The following is a 22,424-nucleotide window of genomic DNA, read 5'->3' as shown; positions in this document are numbered from 1 at the left end:
GATTTTTTTTTATTTTTTTGGTAAAGTAAAATGGAGGAAACCTTCAAAAAAGGATAACTCTCCTCTGCCAGCTGCACTCAGAGCAGAGAGCCTCTCCAGAAAGTTGGAGGCTTGTGCACAACCCTACAGTTGGTTTCTTATTTTGCAAAGCTTCTATGAATTGGAAAATGAAGGGGGACTGGAAGCAAAACCGCTGGCAGGAATCGTAGGAGGTCTTGCCAGCAATCACGAAAGGTATCTTTCCATTAAGGTTATACCTGGTCATGACCATCAATTGTACAATTGAAAGGCGGATATCAGGAAACAAGCGCAGCATGATTCGGGGGTGCTTTCATGAAGTGCACCTTCCTTTGAAGGTTTTCTTTTTTTTTTTTTTTAATCGGATAGCCTACAAAGAAACAAACTGTTCTTCGTTTGGGAGGTATGGCATTCCAAACAGATCTGATTGTTCCCACTCCAACTACACCCAAGCTTTTGTGCTGGGCTCATAGTAGCCTAATTGTACCATGTTATTCCATCTGCCATTCTGGTGTTTCATATTGCATGCTGGGACTTGTATTTTTATTTTTTCCATTTAATATATGGGTCTACAAGTCCTAGCAAGGAATGCGCATAACCAGGACTGGCTGAAGATTTTACACATGACATGGAGCCACTTGGCCGCTATGTGTGCTTTCATACACAAACATTTACAACGTGGGCCTGGCACAGAGCATGTATATACACTTTCCCTTTAGTTTTCTTGTTCTACTCTTCTGTTTCTCAGTCATTATTTCCCTTTCCAGCATACTTCCTGTGCATGCATCCTTGATCCACTTTTCTATCTTGTCTATCTTTTCAATGTAAAATAGTATGTACACCCTTCATATTTATGTAGTATTTTGGTTCATCCAATAGCCTTCTTGTTGCAACTTTAAAAGCAAGAGGTGGGTTGGGGAAGGGGATAAGGGTGTCCATAATACTGCCTTGTGAGAGAACTGGAGTATGGTAATGGGGACCGGGGGTGTCGGTCAACAGGGAAAAAGTACACCACAACGTGGCCTCAACCACGAATATATCTAGCATGGGAATACGTTTCTGTGAACAAGCAAACCCAAAATATCTGAATTAGGACATACTAGGTGTCTGTAAAAGCGGTCCAATACTTGCACCTGCTGGTGTGTACGTATTGATCTAAAAGTCCAATGTTGACCTGCTGCTCGTATGCAAACGGCTCCCTTACTTCACTCTGTACTGTTCTCCTGTGGCCTCCTGCTAAGGTTGTTCAGAACCTGCTCTGGTGATGCATTCCAAGAAGCAAACTGAAAGGTGTAACCAGTTCACACATACGTCACTGAGCAAACCAAACTCGGGTATGGCGATTGGGCAGTCCGGATTGGCAGAGGTGGCTTGCTGTGAAGCACAGTTTTACAGTGCAAAAACAAGTGTTTATTGTTAGGTTCGTTTTTCTAAAGTCTTACCAAGTCTTCATAAAACCATAAGGAGGCAATACAGAATATCCAACTCTTTATTATCAGGCTGTACCACCTGAGATCATGGTAGCAATGAGATAGCAGCCATGCTCATCTTAGGGGGAGAAAGAGGGCTGTAGACAAGTACAAAGAAATTGTAGCATACATATGGTCCAAAGAAAAACAGATAAACGTATGTATTGTCAATATAATGGTTTATCATAACTAGATGTAGTCAAAGATAAAGCTTTGGGAAGGCAAGTACTGTTAAATATTATATAAACACAATCATAAAAACCAACTCAATACTACGGTATACAAACCAAAGTATATTTAGAACTAGCATAAGTACCCGTATACTCTGAACGGGTCCTGTAGACAGACAGGATAACACTGATCCTGTAGTTCGCTGTTCCGATTTGGTTATTGCTTTATGTGCTTTGCACCCTGAAGTAAACTGCACGGAGAATGGGTGCGTGTGGCTAGCGGACATACCCTGGACAAGATGTTGGGGAGGGGAGAGTTGGTGTGCTGCTGCATTATGGGACCTTATGAGCTCTCACCCCATTTCGCCTCACCCCGGACGTGGCGCAGTTTGTTGCAGTGCATCATGGAAACCGTGCATTCTAGGGCCTCAACTTCGAGTTTTGGTCTTTGTGTCAGGACCAGTCCTCCCACAACCACATTGATGTTTCATTGATTGCAGGCAACCATCTCCTGTGTAAAGTGCTGAAATGGGTGGGGTCTCCAAATGTCATGTAGCCAGTAATATCCAGAGAGTCCTAACAGGTAATTAGAAGGCTGACTTTTGCTGGGAGGCGACGGCACACTGAAGTGGACCCGAACGATGAAGAGCGAACTGCAAAATCGAGACGGGTGAGAGCCTCTGCTGCTGCCGTTTGTCCGCTTGATAGCTGGAGTTGTATTCTTTGAACTGATGAATGCCATACAGCTATGCTTTAGACGCACGACACGCTCAGAATATTTATGACTGGGCATTTGTTTTCCAACATAGAACACCAGGGCGAGCAATAAATAATTGAAGATTTCTATTGTTTTCCTGAGCAAGGACGACAGTTCACTTCCCTATAGTGCAATAAATCATGGCCAACTCCCAGGCTAATAGAGAAGCAACAAGGAGGTCACAAGACATCACCTTGTTCAATGAAACATTAATATCCAGCAAGAAGCTGCCCAGTGTCGCCACAGCTACTGAAAACAATAGTGAGATTGGACTACTTAAGGAGCTAGAGAAACTACAGAGACAGTAAGTAAGCAAATGGTGGGAAGAGCACTCTTAAGAAATACATTGACGTGGAAAAGATTCCACGCGGCCTGAGTATTCTCACCATTCTTGCTTTCGAGGAACAAGATCCTGCAATGTTAAACGAATGGAGTGAGGCAACAAAAGTTTGTTCCAAAGCTTTTCTACGACTACTAGTCAAGTATGCTGCAACCGATCGGGCGAAAATCTTAGAAACAATCAACGAAGTGGAAGAGAAGCAGTCAGATACCGGAAAGTTAAGAGGGTAAGAAACTGAAGAACAATATGGGGAAGAGCCTTGTGGGTTATGAAGAGGAAATTTACGGGATAAAGAGGACAATGAAAGAGGGAGTGTGTACACATTTGCTCGAAGATTTGAAAAGATACGACAAACATCCACTAACAGACCGACAACAGTCATGGAGGAGAACGATAGGGAGAGTAATACAAACTCGTCAGCCTCAGAATCAGATATTACGGGCAGTGATAGCGAGGAACCAACCATTTGCCTAAACTTTTTTAGACGAAATTGGACTATTACACCAGGACGGCACAATACAAAAGACAAGGGGAGAAAATCAAAGTTGGGGGGAAGAGTCAGAGGCGGCCGAAAAAAACCAAACAGGGACCTTGCAGTGAATCTGAAGAGAAACCCAAATATCAATTTCGGAAGACACCATTTGTTTAAAGACACCCTAGTACACAGTTTCATGGCCCAAGGAGAGGAAAAAAGGATGGACATGTGGCTCTCTGAAAAGGGTTTTCGAAAATGTACAAGGTGCAACATCTGTAAATTTGCTAAAAATTGTGCAACATTTGAGCATCCGATATTGCTATCACCATAGCAGATAGAATCACATGCAGAACAGATTATGTAGTGTATGTATTAACATGCATATGCCATAAATGGTACATTGGCAGTACAAAATATAAATTAAAGATACAAATACAGCGGCATGTGAGCAATGCAACATATTGATATTTTATTTATATCGCGCTCGTACACAAGTGTTTCAGAGCGCGACAAGGCAAGGGAGGGGAACAGGGGAGAAAAAAAACACGATCTTACTAGGCCCAGTGACATTGAGAACACGCAATTGCATGGGAGAGGGGGGAAGAAGTGGAGAGTGCAGAGCAAAGGTGAAACAGATAATAATAAATATATAATAAAGGAGAAAAAAAACAGTGGTAGTGCAGCCAGCAATTGGCAAGTGCTGGGTTTAAGGCAGCAGACAGGGCAGGTCTGATAAGTGCAGGAAGAAAAAAAAAAGGGGGGGTGGTGAGGGGTATAGGTACAGATACAGACCCCAGTGCAAGGGGTGGCCCGGAGGCAGTGCTGGAGGGTGGCAAGGTGAGCAGTTACCTGGGCCAAGAGGACAGAGGGTGGCCATGTGCACGGTGCCAAGAGAACAACAGATCAGCAGGGGACAGGGGGAGCAAAGGCAGAAGCAAAGAGGAAGGTCTTTCGGGGCTTCCAGAACCGGAGATGGTTCTCCTCAAGTTTCAGAGTGGCAGGGAGGCTGGTCCAGAGGGAGGCCCCAACCAAAGACAGATCTACCCCCAGCTCGTTTCTTTGAAAAACGACTGACCGTGAGGGAGTTAGAGGTTGAGGAGTGAAGAGCTTGAGAGGGGAGGTATTTGCAGAGGGATAGATGAAGGTATTTTGGACGCAGTCCCCAGAAATCCTTGTGGACAATGCAGAGAGTTTTAAATGTAATCCTTGCATCCACTCGGAGCAAATGGAGAGATTTCCGAGCAGGAGAGATACGATCCCAGGGCTTGAGGCCAAGGACCAGTCTCGCAGTCCTGTTCTGGATTAGTTGCAGAGGGTGGAGAGTAGAGACAGGTAGATTTAGAAAGAGGCTGTTACAATAGTCCAACCTAGAGAGAAACAGAGCTTGGGAGACCATGAGCTTCTGGGGGAAGGAGAGGAAAGGCAGAGTACCTCTGAGGAGGTGCAGTAGGAAGTTTCACTTTTTAGAGACAGATGTGGGCGGAGAAGGAAAGTGTGGAGTCAAAGATGACCACAAGGCTCTTAGCCTTGCAGGTGGGGGTAGGAGGAGGGCCAAGGGAGGCCGGCCAGAGAGTGAGGGGAAAAGGATGGTGAAGGTGTGCGTCTTGCTGGTATTCAGACCAAGATCATTGGCGGCACATCAATCTTCAATGTCAGTTAGGCAATCAGAGATGAGAGAGGGAGAGGAGGTGGCAGAGGGCAGCCTGAAAATGAGTCGAGTGTCGGCAGCATAGTACTGGAAATATGAGCAGAAAATGGCAATGCAGTGGGCGAGAGTTGCCAGGTATTGGTTTAAAAGCCAGGGAGAGAGGTTAGACCCCTGGGGAACACCACAGGTAGAGAGAAGATAAATTATAGGAAAGACCGAAGTTAGACCTGGGAGGGTCGATCAGAGAGGAAAGACTTCAGCCAGGCCAGAGCCTGATCAGTGATACCCAGGTTATCACAGAGACGGTTGAGCAGGATGGTATGGTTAACCACGTCGAAGGCAGACGAGAGCTCAAGGAGGATGAGGACAGAGGGAATGTTGAGTCAAAGTTGGAGAGCAGATCTTAACGGATGTTCATGAGAGCAGTTTCCGTGCTTCTGGCAGCTCTGAAGCTAGACTGGTGGTCATGGGGACAGCCAACAGAATTGGAATGAAGGTTCAGCTGAGAGATGGCCAACTTTTCCAGGAGTTTGCCCAGAAAGGGAGTAATGGATATTGGGTGATAGCCGCACAAGAAGGATCAGCTGTGGGTTTCTTGAGAAGAGGATGCACAAGGGAGTGCTTCAGAGGGGAGGGGAAGGAACCTGAGGCAAAGGAATGGTTGCAAAAATCAAGGGCCGGAGCAAGGGTGTCAATGTGATCCTTGATGGTTTTAGAGGAACAGGGATGAACCCGTTTTGAAGGAGGCCTTCATAGATCGGACTTGTCTAGCAACCTCATCAAGGGAGAAAAGAGGAAAGGATGAGGAGGGTGGGGGGTGGCTGAAGGAGGGTCAGCAAGCACAGAGGGAGAGGGGAAGAGGTGGAGAGGGAGGACAGGATGTCCTGGGTTTTTTAGATAAAGTGAGAGGTAAGGGCATTGTAAAGAGCCTTGGAGGCAACAGGAGGGGTAGAGACTGCAGCAGGGTTGGCTAGCTCTTTAGAGTTCTATGCCACAGAGACACGAGCTTGAATGCGACTCTTCTTGGCGAGGACAGTCGGTATTGCCTTTGGAACAGGCCAGTTTGTCAGAGGATGAACAAGAATCCCTCCATTTCCTCTCAGCCGCCCTACACTTAAATTTAAGTGTAGCGAGGTCGGAGGCACTCCAGGAATTGCACTTGGCTTTGGACTTCAAACGGATCCTCATTATAGGGGCAAGAGCATCAAGAGTATCAGAAATTAAAGAGTAGAGCAGAGACAGGGCTGTGTCAGGATGTGAGACAGCCAGAGGTGGAAAGGGGGTCTGGGAGAAGGACGGTGGCGGCGAAAGCCTCAACCGACACATGCTTCATGGGCCGGATGTCCTAGAAGGTAGGTGGCAGTGTTGGGGTAGGCCTGGCTTGGGGGAGGGAGGGGAAGAGGGAGAGAGTGATTGCTCAAGGAGAGAGGAGTGGTCAGAGGAGATCAGGACATCAATTGTGTGCTCTGCAGAGTGAGTCGGGCCAGAGGAGAGGATGGACAGGAGAGGGAGTCGCAGAGGTCATGCAAGAGTACAGAGGAGGAATAAGGAGAGTCTAAATGGATATTGAGGTCACCGAGGAGGAGGAGTTGAGAGGCCAGAAGGGAGGAGGAGGCGAGGCCCGTCCACTCAGAGAAATGAGGCGAATTGAACAGGAGGCTGGTAGATGGTAGCCACAGTAAGAGAATGGGTAGGAGAGAGAGAGAGCCTACAGACAAGGCATTCAAAAGAGGAGTAGGAGAGGCAGGAATCCACTCAGGAAAGATCAGGGCTACCCCCCCCCCCATCAATAGGTTTTACAGTTTGCCATGTAGGATGAAGTCATAGCGGACGTACATTTAAGCAATATGACCCGAGCGGCGGGGGCATTATTGACTCCGGTAATGCCCCAGGGCCCATAGTTAACAAAGGCCACGGGGCATTACCCGAGTCCGTAATGCCCCCGCCGCGAGTGTCATATTGTTATTAGTACCCCGGCCGGCATTATATGCATGACCGGGGCACTAAAAGCATTTTTTTCTGTCCCGAAACGCTGCAGCGTTTCGGGACAGAAAAATTAAAATGGCCGCCATGGAAAGGGAAAACTGAGTCCGTTTTCCCTTTCCATGGAGGCCATCCATTCCATTCCGTTTTCCTTTTCCATGGAGAACACGAGTGTTCCCAGCGCGTCTGCTCACGAAAAAGGATTAAAAAAAAAAAAAAAAAAAAGGTGGTAAGTGGGGTTGGGAGGGCGCGTGAGTGGGGCGGGGCGGGGGGGGATTAAAAAAATAAATAAATAAGCGTACCTGCGTCCCCGGTGAGGGACGAGGGAAGCCTCCAGCCATGTGGAGGCGCGGAGCGCCCCGCTCCGAGTCTCCACACAGCTGGAGGCTTCCCTCGTCCCTCGCCGGGGACGCAGGAACAAGAAAGTGGGAGGGGTGAGGGGGGGGAGGAGGGAGGAAAGGGAATACATTTTTTTTTAAAAAGCCTTACCCGAGTCCCCGGCAGGGGCTGAAGGCAGCCTCTCAGCCGCGGGGAGGCTCGGAGCAGGGATGGGCCTGCTTCCAGCCTCCTCATTGGCTGAGGGGCTGCCACGCCCCACACCGAGGACAAGGCAGCTGGAATCCCAGCCCAGAATCGAAAGATTCTCGGCCAGGTAAGGACCCGGCGAGAGCCAATCAGAAAGCATGTTGCATTCTGCTTGACTGTCGCCGGGTACTAATGAGGTATAAAAGCCTTGTGTAATCAAAATTGAGGTGCGCTTGCGTAGACTACAGTCGGTCGTTCACCAGATTACCCTACTTTATTTTAAGCGGATAATAAAGTAGTACTTTGCCATATTCTTAAGTCGGTCTGTTTATTCGGGTCGGAGATCATTACTGGTAATTCCATTTAGCACATAAAACACTTCAAAGTGCTAGGGCACAAATATTTAGTGGATTTGGAGGTTAAGGGGAATTTCAGCAAAACTAATATATTAATTATGAAGCCGCCAAGGTATCCCAAAAATGGTTAAATTCAACTGGAGGTGGTGGTTCACCAAGTATTTGGGCATGATCTTTTATGATGAACGGGTAAACAGACACCTACTACTTCCTTGCGGTCAGCTGCGACTGCCGCACAATTGTGCCCATTAGTTAGATCAATGCTACAGTCATTATTTTCGACTTCTCCTGTATTAAGTTAGTACCAAAAGAAAATTGTGCCTAGAATTTCATATGGAGCAGAAACCATGATTCCTTCTCCAGACTGGACTAGAACTGATGCAATAACTTGGAGAAAAACTTAACTCTTTCACAGTGTGTCCCCCATGGCGATTATCAGGCATGAACTTGGTCTAATTTCGATACAAGCGTTTACAAATTGGAAAGTTGTACAACTTTTTAGTAAGGTAGTATCTCCTTCATCCTAGAGCTTGCTTTTAAACTTAAATGAAGAGCTGACACATATCGATGTGAAGTTCTACAGGTTTGGAGGGACAAATGCTATACTATGCTAGTGAATAATTTTTCTACGAGAGAGGAGCTGTTAACTCAACCTCTGAAAGTGAAAGTGTTGGAAATGGATTGGATAGCAAACAGAGCCTCAATAATGAGCTATTGAGCGATTACCATTGTAGGATGGATATCAAATCTTTTAATATGGTTGCTTTGCATTTATTAATGTTTTAGGAAATACATTTTATTTTTAACTAGAGATGTTTTCGGTTCAAGAAATAATATTCCGAGGCAGGAGAGGCTCTGTTGCTAATGTTGGAGTCTTTACATCATCTTCTCACCAATTGTCCTCAGTTAACTCCACTGCATATTAAATTCTTGCATAAAAGTATCCATTATGAAGTCATTGTAACTACTGAGGTTTTTTGGTAACGAAATTTCTTGCACATTTAAAATTTGATAAGCATGGCTGTTTTAACACTTTTTAAAATACTATTCTAAATAATTAATATGTGATGAAATATTGTGAATTGTGATGTGTGAAAAGATGATGTAAACTGTTGCACACACAACAATCTAAAGACTCCTGCGCACTGGGCTCACCCCTTCTCGCCTCTTCCCTTCCAGGAGTACTGAGGCTGCCCACAGTCCCTCCTTCACTGGGGAACTTTAGGTTTCCTAGCCCCTTCCATAGGCTAGCACAGGCTGCCATTCTTTCAGCTCCCCTGGGTTCCTGGATCGGAAAGGGTGTGCGACTCTTTTCCCCCTCTGGAGTCAGCTGGGGCATTGTTGCCCTCTTCAGCATAGCAGGGCAGCTACCAGGCATCATGCAGCCTTCCTTCTCCTGCATCAGGCATTATTCCACTTCAGCACAGCAGGTTAGCTGCCAAAAACAAGGCAGCCTCAATTCTCCTGCTGCAGGCTTCTTCTCCACTGCTTTCCCCAAACCAGCGAACCAATCCCCAGCTCAGACAGCTTGCAAGTAAGTGAACTGGCTCTCCTTTTATTCAGTCCTTCCTGCACTTGCCGACTGATTAACTGAACGGTCCATCTTCTCTATTGGGGAAGTAGTGCTTACACCATAGCCTCCCAGGGTAGGTCAGCCCCCAATGGTCAGTTCGATTATCAGTGGAGTCAATTAGGAGTTCCAATTAACTCTTCTGTAAGGGCTTTGCTCCAGTGTATCTGTATTGCGCCTGCTGCGTAGATGTAGGCATGGCTCTGTGGGTTCCTGTTGCTTATTTTATTTCCTCATGTCTATGATGTTTTGTAGAAGCCACTTCATTCATTTAGATTCAGTTGACCCAGAGTCCTTAATGGGGAATTGAACATGGGTATTTTTACATGAGAGTTAACAATTCTACCACTCTGCTGTTACAGCTTTGCTGATATTCAGTTGAGAAGTTGAAGCCTTTTCCTGGCAGGTGATAAGCGATTTCCTCATCTAATGCAGGCAGCACGTCTCTCTGCATGTTGCCAGCTTCACCAGCCTCTCCTCTCCCTTCGCTGCCACAGGGATTCAGAGATCTGATATTTGCGAGAGTCGAGGAAAAACCTTGACTCAATGGCCTCAGACTGGTTGGTCTCACCAGTCCAGAGGATGAAGGCACCCAGTTCATGTATTCCTATTTGATGTGAAGGCAGGAGGTCCAGTGCCATATGGTTGGCTCAGATAATTCTGCTCACAGTAGCAGAATTCCAAGCGGGTTGCTAATAGCCGCTTTATATACTTGAATCTGTGGTTGACTAACTTGAATTGCCTTAGTGGCAATCCTTCTATCCAGAGTTCAGGCAGGGGGCTGCACCAGCCTGGCAATTTAAGGGACAAGCAACATTCAAACAGGTGGAAGAAGTCCAATCGGAGAAAGCCTTCTACCTTCTATTTGCCCAGCAATAGAACATACTTAACCTGAAGTGCGGATTGGGACTAGAGTCACAAAGCAGAGTACACTCACACAAAGCACTGAGCAGGTGTCCAGGGATTGACTACTGCCAACGTGAATGCCCTTATACGGCCTGCTGAGGACAGACGATAGCCAACAAAGATGGCACAAAAGAACAAGCCCTCAAGTACATGACACAAATGGGTAGCCCATAGGGACGGACCACTGAACCCCAAACAAAATGAGTGATGTGAATGAGGCAAAGGTCCCCACTATCTGCAAAAATCAGCTAGGATCCAGAATAACAGAAGCCAGGCTGGGAGACTCCACTGAAGCCAAATGGAGGAATGTTGAAATACACCACACCTTGGAGTCTCATCCGTTCCTATTGAAAACATGGACATTCTGTGGTAATGGGGCAAAATTAAACTGCCACAGCTGTGCTCACCTGACACTGGACCCTGGACAGCAGGACATCTAGGCAACTAAGCAGAATGGTATTTACACTTTGTTTGCTAAGTGAACAATGTGGGATTTGGTACATGTGCTTCAACTGAATAACAGTATATGCCCCGACTATGCCAAATGGGCATAACGGAGCCTGCCACATCTGTGTAAAAAGGGCATAGAGGAATCAGGTATTGCTGTACTAACTGGGAATGGTCGAATCGGTTGTTGATGTACTAAAGGTGAATAAAGGTTTCTGCTAAATAGCCATAATGGAACCAGGCACAGGTGTTCTAATTGAGTATGATGCAAATGGCACCACTCTGCTGAATGGGCACAGGCTAATGAGAATTGTATAAGTTGTTAGTACTATAAGGGTGCAGAAGGAAGAGACTGACACACAGGCCATGATGATTGATACAAGTCATTTATAACACGCTGGTACACAAGTGTTTCTAGGTGCATTGCTATAGACTTATTTCAATAAGAAAGCAAGAGAAAACGTAACTTTCATTAACTCCAAGAGGCGTTACCCTGCCTCAACTGAATTATTTAGTGTCAATATGTCCAAAGCAAAAGTTCCAGTGTTGAGTGTCGGAATCCTAACTGACCTTCACATCTAAGTTTAAACGAAAGTAAACGTTCAGTATTTCCAGCCCAAAGGGAGTGGGAACCTTTCTCTGGACAAGACGGTTCTGAAATCGTCAGACCTTGAATTGGGGAATATCTCCCTTCCCCGGCCTTGTTAAGGAGCCTCGTAAAGTTCAACAACTGTTGGGGGAAATCCCATTCTCTTGTTGGCCTTTCTCAGGCTTCTTTTTTTGTCCCTGGGTCGCTGACCCCGATTGGTGGAACTGGTTCATTTTCACCAGGCACACTTGCACACACAAAAGGAGCTTGGATGAGTTTCCAAACTGGACTGGGTCCTTGACCCTGGTTGGCAGACCTGGTTTCCTCCCACCAGGCACTGCGACAAAAAATAAATCACCTGGCTGCTCTTCCAAGCTGTGGGGTGACATACAGACTTGGCTTGGCTTACTCGCCTACCAAGGACTGCATGTACTGTATCAATGTCTCGAAAGTTCCATCTAAAGTTCTCTTTATATGGGTGCGGTTCCCAGATTGGCCCTTCTGATTTCCGTTTCCCACTTGGTAGGCTCAGTTCACACTCCCGAGAAGCCTTAGTACAAGCCCATGTCCAATCAACTGTTTCTCCCAGGGTTGCAGGGTCCCAGACCCTCCTTTCCCAGCCTCTCTCCTCGTGTCATCACCTCCTTAGGCTTTCAGCACCTCTCCAGTCACCCGCGTATCTTACTGCACAGGTGTCTGCTTCTCTGGAGCAGATGGGCTCTGTCACAAGGCTCCAATGGCATTCGGGAGCCTCCCTTGCTCTGCTGCATCTCTGCAGTATTTCCGGCATACTCAGCAGCGTGGTTCCTTCCCTATGCACTCCCTTGGTCTCAGGGATGCCCAGAGTTTCAGCCCACCTTCTGGCTGTGTGGTCCACATGTCCTGGATGGTCTCTGGCTCTCTCTCTGTCTGTTATCGGCATTCCGGTCAGCACCCGCCTTCACACCTGGTTCGAGTTTGCTCCCGCTGGTCCTACAAGGAGGGTTTGACACTTCGCCAAGTCCTTTACATTGAACGTGGCTTCTTCCAACGGCTCTTAAGAACCACTAGAATGCACAAAGCAGTTTAGCAAGTATGCTGTACTGCTCTGCACCTCCTCCTCGTCCCAGTACCGAATCTGAATGAGGCATGACGTTTTAACTCACTAGAGATCTTCCTTGTCTCAGTACTCTCCACTTTTGCTGGGCTACAAAAGAACATGGTATAGGAGGGTAAGGGTGGAGAGGGAGGCGGTGAAGGAGAGGCGGGGTTATGGTAGGGAAGGGGTCTAGGGTCAGGTGATAGGCAGGAATACTGCTGTCTCCCAATATGGTCCTCACTGGCCCCAAAGGGGATTTCCCATCCCATGAGATCCACCCGCTGAGTGCCACCCCCAAGGGGGACCGTTGGGTAAGGCCTCATCACACTTGCCTCATGGGAAGTGGCTCCCCCTTTGGAAGCAGTGACATCCTGGGATTCGTCACACAGTATACACGAATAGTCCACTGAACTGTGTCAAAAACCCAAACTCTATCCCTTACAACTGGAACTAAACTGGAGATAAAGTAGATCTTCTTGGTCCAGAAGGACTCCTTTTTCTAGGCTGGCGATAAATGTTCACTTCCAGGTTTTGGCTTCTACTTTGGGGAAGGGCTCGCTTACCCGGATCAAAAATGGTGTCCAACATAAAAGGCAAAGTTCAAACACTTCTCCTTGGCAGACACACTACCTATCTCTTAACAATCAGTATCAGAAGAGTCTTCATAGCTTTGGTTACCAGGAGAAGGACTTCCTTCTCCTGGTATCTTGATTTAACAGTTCACCACAACCAGGGGGAATGGTTACCTTGTCCTGGCCCCTTATTGTTCCTTTAGGCTTCTCAGCAATACAGTTCATACACTGGTAGGGACCTTACCACAAAACATTATCCGCGCTGGTGACTGTGTCACAAAGGGGCAGACAGTCATGGCCCTGGCTGCGATCCAGGGGCGGGCGTCATCCAGACACTTCCATGGCTCTCTGGGACGTACCGCAGGTTCCTCACGTCTATGCTGTGTCCATCGTTACCATGGGTATGACATCCACTGCGATTAACGCAATGCGGGAGCAGCAAGCTCTTTAGGTCCTGCAAAACACCACACGGACATGTCTCAATGCGATCAGTGTGGTTTAGTTGGCTGAATCCAGTTTCTTGTCCAGTTTCCTCGGATTTCTCCTGCCCATCTCATGCTCCTTCCTGTGTATGCCTAGACCAGTTCTTTCACCTACATTACTACCCTATCCATTCCTGTGCGGTCATGTTCCTCTCTTTTCTGTTCTGGGCCTGCCTTGCTCCTGCCTGCCTCTGGCCCCCCTTTTCCATGCTTGCTCATGTTTTCCCCTGCCTGCTGATTCTGGACCAGCTGTTTCACTCCATCACCTGGGTCGACTGTGCCAGAATTCCGCAACTCTGTTCTTCAGCTAGCTTTCCCAGCCAGCGCTCTGCACCATCTCTATGCCACATAAATCCTGGAAACCAGTCCTATGGTGTAGGGAGTCGGTCTCCAGGTTCCATCTCGGTTTACCTACACAGAGTTGGGGAACAGGGGTTGGTCCCTACACCATCCCTTCAGCCTGACGATGTCTGGATCATCAAAGAGCGAATAGCGAAGCACTAAGACTACGATCAGGTAGAGACTTTGGAGGTGTAATGGCTTTGAGTGGTCTACACCTCAGGTAGTCGTCCTTTCTCCAAGAGGGGCGCACTCCCCCATGAGGTCCTCCCTTTTGAAACCACTTCTACAAGGACTATTGGGTAGCAGCCTCACCTCCCTAGCATCATGAGAAGGGCTCCTCCTTAGGGAGAAGTGACAATGCCTAGCGATTCATCACAGTACCTATAGCACTGTGTGTCAGAGGCACTGTTCCTTTGTAAGAAAATCTAATTAAATAAAAAGAAAAAGGAACTGTGGAGGAAAACTCACTTAGGCTGAACTCCACTATTAATTAGCAAAATCTGATGTTGCAACAGAAAACAGCCAGAAAGAATGCTGCTGATAATGATTCAAACTGCTACTGAAGAGGGTTTGTGGCATTAATTGAACATTTAAAATACAACAGGCCAAATTAAACTTAATTGGATGCAGCAATGAGAGGATACATCAACAAATGACCTGACACTGCATTAAAGAAAAAAGAAAAACATACTGAAGTGTCCCGCCCATGAGGTTGTGGCGCTGGGGAGCTTTCGGACACCGCGTGTAAGCATGGCAGCCATTGTTAAACCTGAAAGAAAACAAAAATTGGGAGGCAACTTATTAGTGTTATTAAAACTACAAAAAACTCAAATAAAAAATAAGTTAGGCAACTGGCCAAAATACTATATATGACTTACATAACCCGTATTGGCATTCCGAGCAGGTAAAGGTGACAAGGCTGAAGAAATATTAGAATCTGCTACATATTAATTGCACAAGGCACACAACATGCACAGTAATCTTTAGTTCTAAATGCAGTTGATTTTTATATTCAAGAGCACTGTCACTGCCGGATCCAGGTATGGGATTGGTTACTCAAATATAATGGCATATTGATAATTCAAGACTGCCACGTGATGTGCACCCATCCTTTCCAGCCATGGCGAAGTAAACTGCGCCAACTCTGCTTTAGAATTATAATTGTTCCTTTATAACGTACTTAATACCAGTGAGTGGTTTCTAAGCGCAGGATGGGATTCGAACCTGTGTTGCGAAACGCATTGCCCCTGCGCTATCCTTCCTCACCTAATAAGACAATAGGCCCTCATTATACCAGATGCAGTGGCGCACACAAGTTGTCTCCCTGAACTTGTACTTAATTTACTGGCATCACCTGCTCCTCTAGCGTATTGGGATACCAGGAAAATATTCAATCAGAGGAAGGGGAGCAAACTAGATTTTTATAAAGCATGTACACTAGAACAGCTCCCAACCTCTTACAATCTATGGTAAACTATACCTAGGGGTTTAAATCTAGAGTTCACTAAAGTTGTAGCTCCTTCTCAGTTTTAGGTGGCTATTGTTATTGGAATATGCAACCTAAATAAAGCGTATCTCTCTATATTCAGGAATTAATCATTTTATTCAATACAATAAATTAAAAACACAAGTTCAGATAAAAACATATTAAAAAGTGACTTGTGCTCGATAAAGTGACCAGTGCATCCCGCCTCATCAGTGACTTTATGCAAAGATGCAGTCAAATAAAAATGTAAATGCATATCAAACAATACAAATATCTCACACAAGATATTCAACCTAACAGTCCAAACACGTATTTTTAAACCACTAGCACATTTTTAATCTTGAATACATATTTAGACATGTCGTCGTGCATCAAGTCTATCCATTAGCGTTGTTCGCAAAAAAACAAGTGTTTATAAAAAATAAACCTAAAAAAGAAAACAAAGAAAGCCTGTTTTGTTCCTCTACTCTGATTTTCAGACAATTTTGGGAACTTCTTCAGGGGTGGAAAACCCCAAAATATTGACAGCCTCACTGGCCTCTCGTGTAGTAACTGTGCGTGGCACTGAGGAAACTCAATGTCACAAAGACACTCTTGTATCGTGAATAACACAATGGAGTGGAGTATGTAACAAGCAACCGGGGTACTCTTGATTTTGATTGTTCGATGTAGTTTTAGTCGGACAATCACCTCTGCTCCTACTATCTGAAATCACAAGACATTCCAGACACGACACCCTCTTATCTCTTTCAGACCCCAGGTGCCCAATAATGATGTGACTGGAGCACTGCTTTTGGATCTTACTTATTAGCTCCGGTTTTGTATCTTGGTGTAAATCACCGCTCGGGGAGGGCAGGAGTGCCCTTAAATCTTTGCTTAACCTCTTGGCATCACAGAACCTTATGCCTGGTTCTCATGAATTTTTCCTTCACAGGGCTCATCCTACCCACTCACATTTCATTCCCACCACGTTCAGGCCCCAAGGCTGATTCAAATAGCTGTTATCTGTGCACCTCGGACCTCAGCTTCTCTCCTGGGAATGGCAAAGGGGATTTGCCTTTTCAAGCTAACTACACAGAGCCACGGCTCTACATCAGGGTCTAGATTCTATTGTGTTAATATTCTTGGGCCTCCACTACCAAAATGGTATTACTCCTGTCCTGCTAAACACACTGACCTTGCTGTTACATCAGCACTTTTCTGACTCCATCTTCCGCCTTCGACTCCTCTCGCACACAATACATCAGCCCCTACTGTTACCTACATCAATTAGACACAGGGCTTATAATACTGCCTTATCTATAAACTCGGCAACCGCAACCGTAGTACATGTGTTGCTCTTTTGGTGTTGCTATTTGTGATTATTACGTTTCAAACCTAACTAAAACAATATGTGCTCCTTCTACCCCAATTGGTTCCTGGGATGGTTCAGGCTAATACGTGCCTTGAAGAGTCCTGCATCAGTGCCTGCTGTATTGTTCCATAGGAAGAGATTGCACCCAGCTCCTAGACCCAACCGGAATATGATTTGTGCCTGCAGCTCCTGGGCATCGTTGACCAGAACCAACAGCAGGAAAACCTACCTCAAGCGACCCTCCTTCAGTCTGCCAAGTCTGATTAAAAATATCGGAGTATGGGTGGTGAGTAGTCACAATACTTTCCAGTGCCCTAATCTACACCCTTTAAAGGTTTGTGAACAACATTTGTTTTACCATACTTTGGCTATGCCACCACTTGTTGCAAAGGCTAGAAAAGCATTTCCCTCTGCAGTAAACGTTTTGGACAATCTTTTGGCCCAAACTTCACACCCATAAGACCCTTTCCCTAACTTTTCCCCCCCCAACTCCTAAAACTATTGGAAACTTTATGAACTTTTGGCCATAATGTTCCAGCAGTAAACTTAGGGTGGGACTTCACACGTTAGGGTTACTATTCCTGTGGACTGTTGGTGTTATAACACATTGCTTCCCTTTTAGGTATTGTGGGGCGAATTGATTATTCTACACCAACTAACTTTGACTGTATATATGTTTTATAGTATTAGTATTGTGTGATAACATTACCCATTCTCAGTGTGTCCTTTGGCCAATAATAAATATAGTAATTTTGTACTTACCTGTCTAAGTGCAATCCTTGATTGCTCATTGTGGACACCTGACCCCACTCATCTCTCCCGAAACTAAGCCTCAAACACTCTCCATGCTACCTTGATTGGTTTGGCCCAGCTCCCGGAGTTCCCCCTGTTGGCTACAACTGGGGAGTCTAAAAATCCATCTCAACACCGGGCATGCATGGATTGTGCTTTAGTGGGGCTAGTTGCATTGCTATTGGTTTGGTTTTCTTGCAGGATAGTGGAAGTTGTGCAATAAAAAAGGGTGTGTGTGTGGTTAGAAGAGCTCGAACCATCAGACCAAGACAGAAAAGAACCCGAACACGTATTTGAATCTTTTAGTCATCCGCTTGGCCGTGACATTCAACCAGTTGCTTCAAAGCGCCTCTGCGCGGCCAAGTGCGCGCAGCGGGCAACGGCCGGCGCGCGCCCGGCTCCCACTGACAGCGCCCGCCCTGCCTCCTGTCACCTTTCACCTAGTGCCGCCACATCCGCGGATGAGGACCGGGGAAGCGCACCCCAGCGCGGATACTAGCCCCCCGCTGACAGGGCGGTATCTCGCGGGAAGCGTGTCACCCTCCCCATGGCCTCGGCGCCCCGGGACTTACCGGTGCGCGTCACTGCTGCTGTAGCCTGGACTCTGCCACTCGCTCTCTCCTAAACTGACCTCCAGCTGCACGAGCCTAGCCCTCAGGACCCCGGCGCAACCCCCACAGGGCTGCCCCCGGCGCCGCCTGCTGCGGGGCGTCACCTCGACCAGCGGGGCCGGGGCTGGGGAAGAGGGGACTGGGTAGGGGAACGCGGCTTCTCCGGAGAGTGCTCCACAAGGGGGTGGGAAGAGGCGCAGAGGGGAGCCAGGCGGGAGCTGGGAGAGACGAGTAAAGGCGGGCGGCGCCGCGGGCAGCCCTGGGGCCTGAGAGCGAGAAGTGTCTGAACCGACCGGCTCTGGGTGCTGCTCTCACTCACCTCCAGACATGGCGGCACTCAGAAGCATCGGGGCTCTGCGGGGATACACCGGTGAGAGCGCGGAGAGGGCCCCAGGCGCGCAGGGAGGGCGGGTGAATACAGGTGGGGGTGGCGGGGTGCAAGCGGCCTGTGTGGGCGGCAAAGGGTCAACGGCTGTCAGCGAGGTCACACCCCTCAAACACCCCCCCCCCCCCCCCCCCCCCCCCCCCCCCCCACATGTCATCCTACTCCTCGCAATCGAGTTCCAATGTTCTTGTTTCCTGAAGCGCTGCCTCAGTTATTCCCCTTCGTAGAACTTCCATAGTATGGAATGATAAGCATAGGCGTAATTTTAGGGGGGGGACAGGGGTGTATGTCCCCCCCCCCTAACTTTCATGGCACACCATTTTGTACCCATTCATTTGGCTGGGGCTCCTTTTCTTCAGATGTCACCCCCCCCCCCTCCACACACACACACATGTTCAGCAAAGTTACTCCACTGGTAAGGCATGATTCCTCTACTGAAGTGGGCACATTCTTCGTAGAGACTTAAATGGGATTGTCTGTCTTGGTAAACGAAATTTTAAATTGTTCTCCTCCGTTGACATTTAACGCCTGCACTCGATCAGTAGGTTTCCTTCCAATTGAGGTCAACGGAGGGTGATCAATCCTGTAAAAAGCATCCAGCTTTAAGGCCACTGAATTCTACACTCAGCGCAGAGGGCACAGGGCGGGCAGAAGGGCCAATTGTTTAACGATGTGCTAAGAGGGCATGCTTGGAAGCCCACTTTTTGGGACCCCTATTCAAGCTATAGACGAATACAGTGAGAGGCTATTGGATTCGTGTATGCAGGTAGTACGCCTTAACAGAGGTCATTCTAGCCGAATCTAGGCCCTTTTGCCTTCTATTCATTTGTTTGCTTGCTACATTGTTTCCAATCTCTCAAATTTGGATTTGGAAAGATTAATTGTGCATGCGTTTTGTATTTATACAGATCACATGGGTTATAGGAAACTATTCATTTGTGATGTAAACTGACGTTTTTAGTGTGATGGTGTATAAATGCTCTTGATTGCTGTAATCATAATTTGTTCAAATGAATGTACTGTTTTTATAGCGGGTTATGGCAAAGTGCTGGACACATCTATAAAAATGGTACACAATATTGAAGGCACATCAAGACCTCTTGCAGAGAGCTGATGTTCATTGAGGTGAATCTTGAAAAGAGGGAGAGGAAATAGAATGAAGAGAAAAAGGAAGAGTATTCCAAAATGTAGGGGCTAAGGGAAAAAGAGCGAAATGATGCACGTGGGGAGAGGTGAGGGTTTACTAAGAAACTGGACTAAGACCTGAGAGAGAGGATAGCTTAGCGGCAACGTGCGCGCCTTGGAAGCAAGACAACACGAAACAACACAGGTTCGAGCCCGGGTCTACGCATAGAAACCTTAAGCGCGTTATAAATAAGCAACTAAGACAAAACAATTGAAAGACGAAAAAAAGAACAATTCCTGTAATAGCGCCTCAATGCTGTGTGAGCGCTTTAAAAATGTAAAATAAAAAAAATAGAGTCGGAATAAAATAAAATGGGAGAGCTAAGGTGGAGTAAAAGACCATAGAGGAATTTAAAAACAGTACAAAGAAAATTATACAATTCAGACAAAAAAGCCAATGAAGGGAAAGTAAAACGGAAGAAGCGTGTGAGATGAATGAACAGAGGAGTTATGGAGAGGGGCAAGTCAGTAGGCAGGGGACAGATAAATATAGCACAGCAGTAATGAACACTATAAAGTTGGAAATGACAGTAGCAGAGAAGGACAAAGGAATTGAAAATGACACCAAAATGACCGGAATTAGACAGTGGTGGAAAAGAGGACAGTAGAAGTAGGGAAGAAGATAATCTCAGTTTTTGATGGGTTTAAGTGGAGTTAGTGAGTGCTCATCCTAGCTTGGATTGCAAGGAAACATGAAGAAATGGTAGATTGGAGAGTGGGAGTGAACGCTGATAGATTTGGGAATCTTCTGCATGCAGATGATGGGAAATGCCAAAGGAGGAGGGATATTATAAAGAGAAAAAAGTAGGACTTTTTTTTAAAACCACTACCAAGGGGGTGACAATAAAATCCCAGATGGAGGAGGTGCACAGGCTAAAAGAGCCATGCCTGAAGGTAGTGAATACACTCTAATAAAGGCATAGGAGCATGGACTGAAATAAAGACTTGATGAGCAGGAGCTAGCTAAAAGCAGTTCTGGTACTTTGCATCCCCAGTAAATGGGAGCTACTTGAAAAGCAAGGAGCTAATAGTTGATCTCTCTTTCTACATTATACTCAACCCAATATCGGTGTGTTTTCTTGAGGTTTCCTCATGCACTCTTGCACACCATTGCAAATGCACAGAGCTAATCTGACGTAGGTTTGTTTGCATAGCACCAGTTGGTGTGGAGTCATAAGTAGCTGTTGTAGACCACCAGTGAGAGCCTAAATAGATCCCAGCAATTTCAAATCGAGGGGTGTTGTAGGGGAAGAGGGGACAAGGCCAGGGTTGGCTGAAGTTTGACAGAGGTCAATTTCAAAATGTTTGGTAGTCATCTTGCCAACAACTAACAAAACCTACCTGCATATGATAATATAAATGCATTGGTGTAGTTTAGTTTTCAAATGCAAAAAGGCAGTGGAAACTCGCGGTTCTTCTTTCCTTCTTACACAGCTTTTCAGGTTATGCATTTTTCATCCCAGAGCGCATATCCAATTAAATAATAAATATATTAGAAGCAATTGTAAAAATGTAAACGTTGGCTATATCCTCCCATCGCATCATCACACTATTGTGTGCAAGTGATGGTCAACTGGTGTGACTGAACATCAGTTAATCCAGCATGTTCTCTGCCTCCCTGTGTCTCCAGTGGTGATCGGGAAGGACCGTGACAGTAGAGGAGTGCTGGGGGGTGGAAGGATGCAAAGTGTATTGTTTTGGCCAGGTTTTTTATGGAACTGTCATGCCTCTTATCCACTCTATAGTGTTGGGTCGGGAACAGAACAGGTGTTGAAAAGGCCGCGCCCATGCACAACATAAAATTGTTGGTGGCATCTACGAGCAACATAATCATTTTACTTTGTGGTTGTGGGTGGTGACATGGACAGCCTGACCTTTCAGATGTCACTTTGAGTGCTTGAATGGAATATACTTTTTCTTCCTGCAATAGATAAGTTGCCCACCTATAATTGTATATGCTTTGCACACAACTGTATGTCCTATTGTGAAGTTAGCATTATTTTTCTAGATGGGTTGTGTCCCAATCCACATATTGTCTTCGCTTTACTATCTTTGCTGTTGTACATCCATCGTTTTGGAAGGCTTTGGGTGAATGTGACTGCCTACAAGGGTTTGGTAAGTGTGTATTGTCCCTTGATGGGTGTTTAGGTGAGTGGCTATGCTTGGAGGCACTTCAGCACCATCACCTGCACTCAAGGGGCCTTTGATTGAATATCATGTAATACACGCATTTAGCGCCTCTCAGAACCCACCATCTCAAATTATTGCTCTAACCAAATGGTATGGAAACCACCCGATTTTCTAATCTTCAGTTTCCGAGTAAACTCGAGCAAGTAGCCACCTCCCAGTTGCAATTTCCTTTGAGGTTCCCATGAGACCCTCAAGCGATTTCAACCAAGCTAGAGGCACTGTCATAGGTCCTTGCTTTCACTATGGGTTTCGGGATTTGTCTTTTTAAATCTAATACAAATGGGCATGCTGGTTCTGATTGGAATGCGATGTTGAGTTCCTCTTGGCAACTTTGATCGCAGTGAGAGGATCCGTGATATTTAGTTAGAAAGTCTGTTCCCCTTCTGCTGTCGGGTCCTTGCTACTAGGTGGGACCTTCTGCACAGTTGTCCTTGACCTTCATTGCCCTTGACTTACAGCTTCTAGTTTTTACCTCTCTGTACTAGGTGGGCCCACTCTTGGACTTTAACTTTCTTTCCTTTGAGTTTTCTCTTGTGCAGCGTGGCCGCTCTTTGCCCTCGTCTAGCTCCTTCTAGTTAACCCCACAGCGTGCCCTTTATTGGGTGTGTACTCCGTCTCTTGTACCCAGGGTCGGACTGGGACAAGAAATAGGCACGGTCACCCCAAAAAAAGTGGCCCACTCCTCGCCTCACGA

General features: G+C 46.5%; 2 protein-coding genes across 4 annotated transcripts in view; one reads left to right on the top strand and one right to left on the bottom strand.

The window, feature by feature from the left end:
* The window catches only part of HADHB (hydroxyacyl-CoA dehydrogenase trifunctional multienzyme complex subunit beta), a 679,110-nt gene that overhangs the window by 360,922 nt on the left and 295,764 nt on the right, over positions 1-22,424 (bottom strand). Inside the window, exons 1-2 of one of the 2 annotated variants that reach the window (XM_069605579.1) lie at positions 17,932-18,095; positions 14,419-14,496 (exon numbers count right to left, since the gene is read on the bottom strand). In XM_069605579.1, coding sequence (XP_069461680.1) covers positions 14,419-14,488 — 70 coding nt within the window. In that variant the 5' untranslated portion in view covers positions 14,489-14,496; positions 17,932-18,095. Of the gene's footprint in view, positions 1-14,418; positions 14,497-17,931; positions 18,096-22,424 lie in introns of those variants that run through there. The other variant, XM_069605580.1, reaches the window with a different exon arrangement.
* HADHA (hydroxyacyl-CoA dehydrogenase trifunctional multienzyme complex subunit alpha) overlaps positions 18,101-22,424 on the top strand; it is a 541,230-nt gene continuing 536,906 nt past the window's right edge. Inside the window, exon 1 of one of the 2 annotated variants that reach the window (XM_069605578.1) lies at positions 18,101-18,340. In XM_069605578.1, coding sequence (XP_069461679.1) covers positions 18,298-18,340 — 43 coding nt within the window. In that variant the 5' untranslated portion in view covers positions 18,101-18,297. The remainder of the gene's footprint in view (positions 18,341-22,424) is intronic. The other variant, XM_069605577.1, reaches the window with a different exon arrangement.

This window comes from Ambystoma mexicanum, chromosome 4p (assembly GCF_040938575.1).
Source record: "Ambystoma mexicanum isolate Mex_15411 chromosome 4p, UKY_AmexF1_1, whole genome shotgun sequence".
Classification (NCBI taxonomy): Eukaryota; Metazoa; Chordata; class Amphibia; order Caudata; family Ambystomatidae; genus Ambystoma; species Ambystoma mexicanum.
The sequence above is the reverse complement of the archived record's forward strand: the minus strand, read 5'-3'. Positions and strand labels throughout refer to the sequence as shown.